Source organism: Terrapene carolina, unplaced genomic scaffold, assembly GCF_002925995.2.
Source record: "Terrapene carolina triunguis isolate 2854851 unplaced genomic scaffold, T_m_triunguis-2.0 Scaffold96, whole genome shotgun sequence".
Classification (NCBI taxonomy): domain Eukaryota; kingdom Metazoa; phylum Chordata; order Testudines; family Emydidae; genus Terrapene; species Terrapene triunguis.
The window spans coordinates 10,518,648-10,531,684 of NW_020664447.1; the positions used below are offsets into that span (position 1 = coordinate 10,518,648).

At 40.8% G+C, this 13,037-nt stretch overlaps 1 protein-coding gene across 5 annotated transcripts in view; it reads right to left on the bottom strand.

Annotated features, from left to right (window-relative positions):
- HIPK3 (homeodomain interacting protein kinase 3) overlaps positions 1 to 13,037 on the bottom strand; it is a 150,311-nt gene that overhangs the window by 17,404 nt on the left and 119,870 nt on the right. For 4 of the 5 annotated variants that reach the window (XM_024211461.2, XM_024211462.2, XM_024211464.1 and 1 more), the window contains 6 exons: positions 12,738 to 12,845; positions 7,340 to 7,461; positions 7,001 to 7,125; positions 6,734 to 6,892; positions 5,370 to 5,666; positions 2,610 to 2,750 (listed from right to left, as the gene is read on the bottom strand). In XM_024211461.2, coding sequence (XP_024067229.1) covers positions 2,610 to 2,750; positions 5,370 to 5,666; positions 6,734 to 6,892; positions 7,001 to 7,125; positions 7,340 to 7,461; positions 12,738 to 12,845 — 952 coding nt within the window. The remainder of the gene's footprint in view (positions 1 to 2,609; positions 2,751 to 5,369; positions 5,667 to 6,733; positions 6,893 to 7,000; positions 7,126 to 7,339; positions 7,462 to 12,737; positions 12,846 to 13,037) is intronic. The other variant, XM_024211466.2, reaches the window with a different exon arrangement.

A 13,037-nucleotide genomic window follows, 5' to 3' on the forward strand; every position in this document is an offset into this window, starting at 1 on the left:
GGGGGGGGGGGGGGGGAATTTGGGATGTGCAGGGCTGCGGCAGCCAGAGAAAGAGGTGACTTTCCCAGCTCCAGGGTTGCGGCTGCCAGGGAGAGACGGCCCTCCTTCCCAGCCCCAGCTCTGTGGCTGCTGTGGAGGGGGAGAGAGGGCACATCATCGCATTAAAAAGGTAAGACTATTGATATGAAAATATGAGTTGTGTGCTTTTATTTGTAGAACAAAAAAACGTTTATTAATTTTTTTTATATAGCGCTTTTATCCAAAGCACTTTACAATAGTTAGCTAATGGTACAAACAATATTTGGAAAGATCATGAAGTAGTCCACTGAGACTCTCAGCAATTTTCAAGTCGTCCGTGAAAAAAAAAAGTTTGAGAACCACTGCTATAAAACATTTGCTGGTGGGCCATGGAGTATATGCTGATCAACTGATGCATACCCCTCTTCTTTAAAAAATGTTCCTCTTGAAACAGCTGGTAAGAAGAGGAGGTGGAAATGCCAACCTCTATAATGACATCTACTGCTTACTGAAACCAAAATGCATGTGTGAGGGTGAAAAGGGGTTAGAGATGCCAATTAGAGAAGTGTCAGGAGGACAAGACCCAGGAACGGCTAAGCAAGACCACAACCAACAGTGGAATCAAAGCCAGGTACACCTCTACCTCGATATAACGCTGTCCTCAGGAGCCAAAAAATCTTACTGTGTTATAGGTGAAATCGCGTTATATTGAACTTGCTTTGATCCGCCGGAGCGTGCAGCCCCGGCCCCTCCCACTCCCCTCCCCCCCCGGAGCACTGCTTTACCGCGTTATATCCAAATTCGTGTTATATCGGGTTGCGTTATATCGAGGTAGCAGTGTACTTCGTGGAGAGAAGGGGAGATCAAGCAGTGAGACATTGGGGAAAGGAAACTAATTTTGTTTTAAATCTTAACTGTAAATGTAAAAATTCACACAAATATTTATACTACAGTGGTGCCTTGAGTCCCCAAATGCATTTGGAGCCCCACTGTGCAAGGCACTGTGCCAATACATGGTAGGAGACATTCTCTGCCTCAAAGAGCTGTACAATCTAAATAAGTGGTAAGGGATTGTGAGTAAATTAATCTAGGTGCTCATATAGCACCCATAGTAGCTGGTATATAGCATGGTATGCATGGTAGCTGGATGTATTCATCACTGAGAGGAGATGTGCACAAGATCATTTCTTTTTAAGTCGTTGTCTAGGAAAACATGAGAATGCCGATTTACAGAGTAAGGCACTGATCTGGCAAAGAACTTAAATACATGCTTAACTTTAAATACCTGAGCAATTCCTAACCTTAATTCTGTTCCCTTGTGTGTGTGCATTATGAGATGTTTTTTAATTACATGATCACTCTGCCCCCCCGTCCCCCTCCGCACCCCCAACACCCAGCTCATTCAGCATACAGGATGGAGCACACTCCAGGAGTGCATCAGAGTTGCATAGCAAATGAGGCTGTTGTCTGCAGGCCCCCTGTATCATTTGTTGTGGAAGTCAGAAGGTGTATATAAGAGGAATGAGGTGTGGGATGAGGCAGGGGATTGCAGGCAAAGAAAGAATGGTCTCATGGTTAAGGCTGTTGAATGCTGCCCTGGAAAACGATTCTATCCCTGCCTCTACTACATAATTCCTACACAAGGATAGGCAAGTCACTTAAACCAAACTTTTCACAGGTGGTCACTAAATGCATGTTTCTTGTTTTCTGGGTACCTGACTGGAGACCCTGGGGTCTGATTTGCAGAACTGCTGAGCACCACTGACAGCTGCAGCTAAATCAGTGAGAACTGTGTTTTGAACATATAAAGTGCTCTATAATGCTAAGTACTTTGAAAAAGTCAGGACCTAGGTATCAATCCAGGCACCCAAAATCAGTGGAAACTTTTGACCTTGTATACCATCTCCTTATCTCATAGGGGTGTTATGAACATAAACTAATGTTTGTGAAACATTCAGATACCATAGCGATGAGTGTCACAGAAGGGGCCATGAAGAAATTAATAATTTTGTCTTCAGCGCAGGGTTTAAATAGTGAAGTAAGGAAGGCATGGGGCCAAACACTGAACAAGAAAACAAAATATTCAGTAGCTCCTCACTAATTGAGCACCATCCATTCTGTGCACTGCATGAGTGAGGTACTATGGAAAAAACAGTATGTGATCACGTAATTAAAGACTGTATTATAATGGATGTGCACAAAGGGCTGAATTAAGGTTGCTTAATTATGGCATTTCCCAACTTTTGAGTGCTTGACTTTGCAATCAATGTTCTTCTAATGGAGTTTTTTGTGTATATTTTTTTTTTAAACACACTGTATGAATTACTGCCATTCAGTTCAACACCATGAAGCCATTCAATGAGATGAACACAATTTATCAGGAACAATTAATAAACTAGCTATGGTATATAAATAATATATATCATTAACATACATATACATCTCTTAGAATGATATAATTTTTTCAAAACATAAGTTAGCCTGTGAAAGAGAGAGAAATCTGGCGATGTAAAATACAATGAACTAAAAATGTCAGGAGTTTCACTAAAAGCAGGCTTCCACTGTATACTGGAAATAACATAACTTTTTACCTGTTGGGTCTTTTGCAAGGGGATGGACTAGACTGGCCAGAGGAGCTGGTGCTCAAAGTGCTGTCAGGGCTGCTTAACGAACATACACGGTCAATATTCATAGTGCTCTGGCAGGCTTCACAATCTAGGCTACCTTTACATCTGAAACAAAGCAAAAAAATTAAGACAAAAATAAATACTACCTGTCATTTGGCATGTCATTCATTCCTTTTACACACAGCTAACCTTAAATAGAGACAGATCTTTAATATGTTATTTAGTATTACACTGTAAAGGGAATGGGGCCTATCACCCAAAAGATAAAAAGCAATGATTTTTATTCCTGCTTATTGTTCCACTCATACACAAGCTAAAGTTTTTTGGGGTCCCTTTGGAAATTTTTACCTAAATTTTTAAACTCTGAAGCCTAAAGTAAGGCTCCTGAATCCATATGTAGGCACTTAAGTTCAAAAAATTTAAAGTTCAGAATTTATGAATACCAATTCAGGTATTCCTGCAGATACACAACACCATTTTAATTTTGGTGCCTAAATATGAATTAGGAACCTTAGGCAGTCAAAGTAAAAAAAAAAACTGGCCATAGCCCAGACCAAATCTTGCAGTCTTTACTCAAGTAAGTCTTCTGCTGGCTTCACGGGTTTGTTTTACGAAGAACTGTAGGCTATGGCCCTAGGTAATTTATAAAAAAAAAAAAAAAAACACCTCTGTACCATCTCTGCCATAGAAGTAGCTGATTCTTTTCACAATCCCCACAACATGCAATGAAAATGAAATGTGGCATAAGTGGGGAAAGTGTGGATGCAAGCATGAAAAAGATTTTTAAAGCAGTCCAGGGTATTTAGTCACATATCTTCTATTAGAATTAATTTGAGCTGTGTGGCATCCTGAACTGCCTTGAAAAACATCAACCAAATGTGTGTGTATATAAACACACACACATACACACACGAGTGCCTACATATTCAATTTGCTGTACACTATCACTAGGCTTGGCAGGATTTGATTTAAATGGATAGATGTTGGTAAACATCGATTTCAGCTGACACTGAAACCAACAACAAAAAATATCCTTTGGTAAGGATTGGATGTCACTGGCCCTGCGGCAGCGCACAGAGCCATCTGCAACCCCGCTGTCGCAAGAGTGAGCGAGTGGGCCCATGACAGCAGAATTGCAGAGGGCTTCTTGGACAGCCATGGGTCTGGCAACATCAGATCCTGGCAGGCGGAATGCGTAAGGAAGGCTGTTGACCTGATGGGTCAGAGCAAAGACCCTCTCCCCCAGCCAGGGTTGTGAGCAGGAGGACAAGCCCCCAGCCCTGGGGGAGGCCAATCTGCTGCTGCATATCTCTGTCTGTGGATAGGAACCATTCAGTAATGGGGTGGCCTTCCCCACGGCCGTAGGCTCGTCCTTCTCCTCGCGGCCCTTGCTGGAGGTCTCTGCTTTGACCCACCAGGGCCACAGACTTCCCCTGACCTTGTGCCTCCATGAATCTGGTGTTGCCAGCCCTGCGACTGTGCAGGGAATTTGGAGCTCCACTGTCACAGCCCCACTCGCTCACCAGCCAGGAGTGCAGGGGCCATCCGCAGGCAGGAATGGTCAGTAACAGGGTGGCCTCCCCCAAAGCCAGAGGCTCATTGTCCAACTTGCAGCAGTCTCTACTCTGCCGGGCCAAGACTGCAGCCTCCATGCACCTTGCACCTGGGTGTCTTTGGCCCCTTGGCCAGGCAGAGAGCTCCCTGCAGTCCCACTATCAGTGCTGCACTAACCCCAACCCTACCCCCCCTTAACTCCCCGCAAGTGTAAAAAGAAAAATAGTTAAAAACTGGGGGGATGATAAAAATCTATATTGTCAAAACTTGCACAAAAAAAAACCCAAACCCCAAATACTGCCAAGCCTAACTACCGCTACTGAACATAAATGCTGGTATACATACAAACCTTATTTGCACTCAATTTACACATGGAAGTGAGTATTTTATATGTTGAATCTATGGTTTGTGTGCACAAGCAATGTGCAAAAATTATATGAAGAATTAATTTTACATAAAAAACTGTACACATACTACAATCATATTTTGAAGAGATGGCTCTAAATTTTTATCTTCTACTTGCCTGTTTACCAGTTTCAGAATCACAGCCTGAACAATCAGATGACATTAGACTTCCTCAAACTTACGTTTAAGGAAAAGCCCCTAATTCACAGCCGTAAGGAATGTAAGTGCATTCAAACAAAAATGACATCTTTTCTTTGATTCACAGTAATTTAATATGGAATAATTTATTTCATAACTTATTAGAGAAAAATCATTTTAGGATGGAATTTCTATTGCCTATACTCAACATCCAATTTCATACACAGATACATGTAATGCTACAGAGGAGGGTACGTATGAACAGTGCAAGCCAATATTAAGAAATAAAATCAAACATGCTATACCTAAGAGTAGTCAATTTTCAAACTTTAACAACTCATCTACTATTATAAAAAGAATTCTAAACAGTCAGTCCCTGTTATGAATGCACTGCTTGCATAGCCATGCAAAGCAGAATTTTACAAGTAGCCTTCAGTTCCCAAACAGGATACTGCCATGGAGTTGCCTTTTCTACCAAAAAGTCGGAAGCATATTAACTGCCATTGTGTCTAAAATCAAATACTGACTACACATAGTAGCTGAACTAGAGAATATTGCTGTAATCGCTGCACACATTTCTTAGTATAGATAACAGTTTAATAAAACTAGACTTATTTATAAGCTTACTCTCTTAGTGAATGTCTTTGTCCTGTATCGTCTTCATCTGTATCACTACTGATGGTGATCACACTGACTGCTGGACTTGGAGAATCTGCAATGATGATAGCCTGGCGCTGTTTGTTTGAAACAGATGAATCAGGGTCCTGCCTGACAGATGTTTTGCAACAGTTCCTCTCCTGTCCTTCTGAGTTATGATTGTCCTGTGCTTCTATACAACTTACTCTCTTGACAGCCTTCACATTAATTATCTTTGGAGATATAAATGCTGAATTTTGGATATTGGTATTTTGTAGCACATTACTCCTGTGAAGAAGACACCTTATTAGACAGTTAGTAGAATCTTTGTAACATACTTAAAAACTTAATTCTATTCTTCTCCCCACAACTTAAAAAAGGCAAGTAGACTAAAACATCATCATTATACATCCATGAATAAAAATAAACAGTAAAATGTAAAGCAGTGAAGATGCAGGTAAATATATTGCGTATGTGGAATTCCATAACAATGATGGCAAATTTTCCAGGTAAGTATTGCAAATAGCCAAATAGGATTGTTCTGGATGCAGCAACATAAGGTACGAGGCTGGGTTTACCAGTGAAATGGAATACAATATGCTGAAAGCACCATTCTCTTATAAAGGAAAGAAGGAATGAAGAAATGCTAGCTTGGACACTACAGATATTTCAGTCCTGATTCATTGGAAAGCTTCTCACTGACATCAATGGGCTTTGGATGACACCTTGTCTTAGCAAACACTAGAAAAGGAGTCCAGTAGTACAACCACTACCATAATTGTTCTTCATAGCCTTGGTTTCTCCATTACTAAAACATCCCATACCTATACAAACCACTTCTGTAGTGATGGGGCACATTTTCTCCAGTGAGCAGCTAAAGAGTTTCTCGCTGCCAGCAAAAGAAAGACTATTCTTAATACTAGTCTAGCCATATTATGACCACTATTATGTAACTTCTATTTATTTTTAATTCTTTGAACCTGATGAGTCCTCATGCACACAGATTTAGGAGCATCTAATTGGGACTCTCTCAATATATTTTTAAACCCTTGCCAAAGGCTATTTAAGCACATATGTAGACAAAGCTGCTAGTATCACAGGCAGAGAGTAGATCAAAGGTAAAAAAAGTTTATTTCCATTTCATGTCTCCCATCCTATTTACCAAAATACTTCAGAGAAATTGATATGGCAGCTAGCTAGGTGTTTATTTTCAAAAGGGGCAACAGGACAGTTTGCGTACAGTCAATGACCTTAGTGAGCATGCATTATTCATATCCCCCTTATCCACTGTACAAAGGTTGTGAAGCAATGATATCAAAATCTACACCAAATAAAAATAATACCATTTTACCAACCTGTTCTGGCACAGTTTATTTCTCTTGGTAGCTGCAGGCTGTGGCCAGACAACATGTGCAATGCCCACACTAATTGGCTGAGTGGCAGACAAAGTTATTTGATTTAAGAGAGGCTGTGGCATCAGTGAATTGTAATGGCTGCCATGAGGAATCACTTTCCTAAGGAGAGAAGAGGGAAGTTATTAGCTGTAAACTCTTCAACTCAAATCCATATTCTTTGTTATGCAAAAGTCCTAAAAAAAGGTGTACAAAATTTTTTGGACCTACCCCCAGTCTCCAAATCTTTGTGGACCAGCCACTGGATCAGAGGCTAGAGTTGCAGTAGAAGGAGCCACAGGTGTTATTTGTTGCCAAGCAGGAATCAATATTTGCTGAGTTCGATTAGACCATGGCTGTTGTGAAGTAAAGCAGATTTCATTAAGTGGCAAATGACCAGTATTTATATTAGCTTCTTAAAACTCAGCATAAATACAAAACAGTGATTGAAATGGGACACTTTAAGGACATATCAAATGTAATGTTTACAAATATAAGTTTTCTTAAGTGCCTAGTAATATAAAATTTGTAATAGCCATTTTTAAAATACACAATTCTAAATGAACCAACCTGAGACAGGACTCCTGCTTGTATCTGTAGTGGCTGTAAGGTAGGGGCCTGTGTCACCAATGGAACTGTATTATCTACCCTTAATGAGTAACCAGTAGGCTTACTGTGGTTTGTAGGAATTCCTAATGGGAAAAGGAAAAACAAATGAATTATACAAGCTTTAAACAAAATATTATTATGATATAACTTGAGCAAAATGAAAAAACTGATGAGGAGATTTTTAATCAGACTACTCATTTTTCTTGCTATGCTTATAATTTAGTCATACCACTGATTTAGACTTTTCAAACTGAATTAATCAATGTGATTTATCTTAGAGGAGATTTTGTTTCAGTACCTATCTGTTCAAGTGTGTGTTACTGTAATTTGTGTAATCACTATGAGAACACATACTGTAGAAAGAACCAATTATATTTTATCCTCAGCAGAATGACTCATGCCAAAAGCTTTCTACAATGCTGAGAGTTTTACTGTCTGTTACAAATTTCCTCGGTTGCAGGGCAGCCAAGCAAAAACAACATCGGGGGGGGGGGGGGGGGAGGAGAGGGGGAGATCAATGGCTAACTTCCCTGTACCTAAGGAGTCCCATGGAACTCGATCACTTCCTACCCGCTGACATCTTTTCTTTCCACAAGGTGTCCTTATCAATTCCTCTAGTTATGCCTGTAAGGAAACCACATACATGTGACCCCTTCTGTCCATAGGTGACATATGTGTTTCGTTTGGGAAGGCTACTCCAGGATTGCTGGAAGCACCCTACAAGTGGGGGGCCACCGACATGCAGACTGTGGCCCCACTCCCTGCCCTACCCCTCCACCCTGAGGCCCCACCCCACCCCACTCCTTCCCCCAAGGCCCTGCCCTCACGCTGCCTCTTGCCCCGAGATCCTGCCCACCGCTCGCTCCACTTCCCACTCCCCTCATCGCTTTCCCTTAAGGCAGGAAAAAAGTGAAGGTGAGCCACATCCAGTATTTGCGCCCTGCATGGCCAGCCTTTTTTATTTTGTGGGAGTGTTAGCCTCCTCAAGCCTCTTATACATACCGCCCATGCTTCTGTCTGGTTTTAGGATCTTCTGTGGGGAATATTTGATTCTCCCTACAGTCCATAAAATCTTTCCAGGGGAGCCCATGACAGTCAACCCACAACCTGCTTCTCTTGTGTGTGTCCTGGCACTGTGAGCTGATGCACACCTGAAATATTACAGCAAGAGCAGTCCAGGAAAGACACCCTCTCTAATGTTCTATGAATGTCTTAATGGCTTGTCATCCCTACTGGGCTTTACCTGACTCAGATAGTTACAGATAAAAAATAGTGCAATGTTTATGCCAGTCAATAATTTTCAGATGGCCTAACAATATAAATAGGGAGGGGGGTAGTAGTTTTTTATTTTTTTCAACAGCATTTTCTAATAGAACAGTTTTCTTTCACTGCAGGTTCTACTGTCAATGAGAATATACTAATTTTGACTTCTGGTCTTGCCTTTTACGTGACTCACTCTACAGTCATTTACTAAGCCATACACATATGGATGACAGGAAACTACTGCCTAAGATTATAAATTCATTTACTCATTAAGAGTTTATTTTTTTAATCTTTTAGTTCAATCCACCGAAAATCTTTGAGCATGCCGCGTTGCTATACTAAGTTCTAACTGTTTGATGAAAGGCTTGGAATTTAAAAAACTGTGTTGAGTAATTTCTTCCACCCAGCCAAATAAAGCAGCAGCCCCTTAACTGCCAAGAGCAGCAAGACTCAGCACTTAGGATATTCTACACAGCAGTCAAACAGGGAATGATGAACAGCAACAAATATTGTTAACATTTCTCTCCCATCACCTCCCCACCAGAAACTCAGCTTGTCATGTGGGTCTTGAAACCAATATGTTTGTTCCCGCCCATTCAAGCTATGCCTAAATCAGGACTCTAATTCAGCAGTTCAGCACACAACTGAGAGCAGGCAATGGAATCCAAAGACAACTATTTTTCCTGTACTGTCTCCTTTTCAATATCCAATGTATTAGGTATTACTAAAATAGTAACATGCATTTTTAAAAAAAAACATGTACCATTAGCAGATAATAAATTACTTACCTATAATTAGTATACTCAGAAGGAAATAATCTGTGCATAAAGTTATATGTTTGGCTCAAATAGTCTATAACATTTTGGACTGGTACTCAAAGCTTTCAGAAATTTCTGCAACCCAGGGTAGAGGCAACAGCCATGAATAACATTGTTGGTAACACCTGCTGGCTCTATCTTTATCTTAAAAAAGGGCAAGTTTTCTTGGGCTCTGAATTTAAGCAGAAAGGCTTTTCCTCAGCCTATGTCTATCAGGGTCTCAATGACTTCCAGTTGGTGAGAAAGAATTAAGCGGGACTTAGGATAATTTACAAAGAACACCTTAACACCTGCAGCTCTCATAATGATTTCATTTTCCCTTTCAAAGCCTGGCCATTTTCCAACAAGAACACGTGCCCTATCAATATAGGTGCATTGCAGCAATGGGTAACCTCTTCAGAGAAAAGACAAAGATGAAAGAATACAACCAAACTGAAATCCAACACCCAAGTGTCACCTATACCACCTTCTTTTCTCCATAGTTCACAGTGACTTGAGATAAGAAAGACAGTTCTTGTCAAAACAGTTTATAGCAGATGGGTTGATTTTAAAAAATACAAACAGCAAAAACTAGAGTCTCTTCACATAAATATCTACTGTCAGATTCCAGATACTGTCTGATACAAGTCCTTCAAACAATAAAACCTCTGTTTACATGATGTGTATGTGCTTGTTTAGGGAATAAAGCCTAATCTGTGTTCTTATATACATGTACAAAGGTACACATCCCTGTGGTATTCAAGTTATTTTCTAGTCTGCCTCAGAGGAAGTACTTGTATGCTAACATTGGCACCTCATAGGCTACCAAACATTTCCAATAACTGGGTATTAGGCATTATCTGAAGATTTCTTTTAAGGAATTCAAAAAAATCCATCTCAAACGGATGTTACAAAATTATTATAAGGAAAGGTTCTGCCAACTTGTTATCTCCTTCCTGAAGAACAGTGCAATTTGCCCAATATCTCCAAAGGTAAGGTGGAATAAATGTTATTGATGGTGCTGCCTTTAGGTGCATATCAAATGCTTAATTTTAGTGTTCATGTGATAACTGTAAATGGTGTTTTAGGTAAAGATAAGAATAAATTACTAAACTTGAAACTGATTGTCTCTCTTCATCTCTCACTTCTATTTTTTCTCTATAAAAATCCATTTTCCTTTTTATGTCCTGTTTGATTTCCCCTCCCCCTTCCTTTTTGTTATTTTTTTCCTCTTCTTCTGTATCTCTCTTGCCCTTCCCCCCCCCCCCCAGCACTCCTCCTATTGCTTTCCTTCCAGGACCCATCCTACCACACTTTTCTAAAACCCCTATCCACTGCTCACACTTAGAGAGATAAGCCTCTGAGAGCATGAAGTTTCCTCAAGATCCACTACCCCAATTCCATTGCTACTCCATGCTCCCAAAGATAGATTCCTGGAGAGCCTAAGGAATCTTCTGGGATAGCCAGTCTCCTTCGCCAGCCCCTGCATGGGCTGCAGGATTTTCTGGCCTGAAAGACCTGTTTTTTCCAGCAGCCCATAAGAGACTAGGATTGAACATGCCAAAATATCATGCAGATACATGAATCATTTGGGACTTGGAATCTCAGACTCCTGTGGGCTACAGTCATAATTTGGCTTTTAAAACATTGTTGGAATATTTGGCTAAAGCTGAATATCAGAATTTTGGTAAAATTTCTCCCTAAAGCTGAAATTTAGAACCATCATAAAGCTAATACAGAAGAAATCAAAGAATCAGTTACGTGCTCTAGACCTGAATTTAAGGTTCTCATAATAAAAGAAAAATTCATTCTGAGGGGGAACTGGACACAGATCCTTACATCTAAGTCACTGGCTCAGATCAGGCTTAGAGTGACTGTTCCTACCATTTTTGTATTTTTCAGACTATTTACCCAAAAAGTAAAGCATTCTGCACTGAATATTTTGGTCTCATACTCGTTTGGGCAGCTACTAAGTACAATGGTGTCCAACGTTTGACTCTCAAGATTCCAAGTTGCCCTGAGGGCAACTCTGTTAAGATTTGTATTTAATTATGAATTAAAAATATTTTCTGTGAATTATAATTTTTTATCTGAAATGTTTGAATCAGCCATATTGCTACAAGGAAGAGCTAGATGGGTTCCCTACCAAGCTGTGGGAGCCCCTAAGACAGCAGGATAGGTGCTCAACTGGCTCTCCCAGAGTCTAGGGAAGCACCTAGCAAAGGATGGCCCCCTTCTCCTCTACAGTTACCAAATTATAGCCTAAAAGAGGAGAATCAACCACCAGTTTTAGCTCCCTGATCCTATTATCCAGCTCAGGTTAGAGCTAGAGATTGTTCAAATTGTGCAAGCTAGCTACAATCCGCAAGAGACCATGAGCCAGAGAGTAGCATGCTCAAGATACTCCTCTTCTCCACCCGACACATCCTATGCACCAAGGGCCATGGGGGAGGCATAAGAGCTCTATGCACATTGGAGATTCCCCCACAGTGGGAACTCCTTGCAAGAGACTTGGGGGTGGGCTTCTGCTGTGTCTGTGCTGCTCGAGTAGCATAATGGGAGCACAACAGGGCAGAGAACCTGCCACAAAGCATGGTTGCAGGGCTGCCCAGAGGGGGGGGCAAGTGGGGCAATTTGCCCCAGGCCCCGCAGGGGCCCCCACGAGAATATAGTATTCTATAGCATTGCAACATTTTTTTTATGGAAGGGGTCCCCGAAATTGCTTTGCCCCAGGCCTCCAGAATCCTCTGGGCAGCCCTGCATGGTTGGGGCCAACTGACCTTTTTGAAACAGTATGTTCAGGCTGCAATGGTCAGATGCAACTGTCCTAGTTCATCATAATGACACACAGTAATTGTGGATCCAGCAGAGTGGTAATTACTCAGGGTACTTATACATGCTGTCTCCATGGATCTGTAACATTCCTAACTGAAATCCCAAGAGGTTTCTCCCTATTTTGCCCAAACTTTAAACCTATTTCACACATGCACAGCCTTAAGATCCCAAGCTGTGATCATCCTCATTTAAGATGAGGACTGCATAAGACTGCTTTGGACCTAGACACTGTCATTCTTTTCAACTGGTAAGGGGGTTGCTGATTGACATAAACAACACTCTACCCCACCAAAGGATGCCAGTACACTGTTCATGCTAGATTGGGGACAGAAATCAAATCTTGTTCTCTGACATTATAGAGCACAGTATCACATTATTATTTACATCTATGCAGACATATCTAAAAACAAGAAAGTATTTCAGATTTGTGCTAGAAGCATAGCAGTTCCAGTTCATAGCAATACCTTTTGGCCTGGTGCTAGGATCTCTAGTTTTAAGAAGACAACATCTGCCCTGGAATCCCACAGGTAAAATGAGTGAATGAGCTCCTAAACTGCTGTAAGGAGAAAAAACTGACAATTGGATGTTAGGATATGGTATACAGACCTTCCTTTGGGCTGCCTTAATAGTGGTTTCTGTAACTTCTGAAAGCTTTGAGAGAACTCTAAATCATGTATGCTTAGAGTCACATAACCAAAGCTGAGTATATGTAACAACATTTACCTTCACAAAAATGAACATTATGAACTACACTATATTTTATG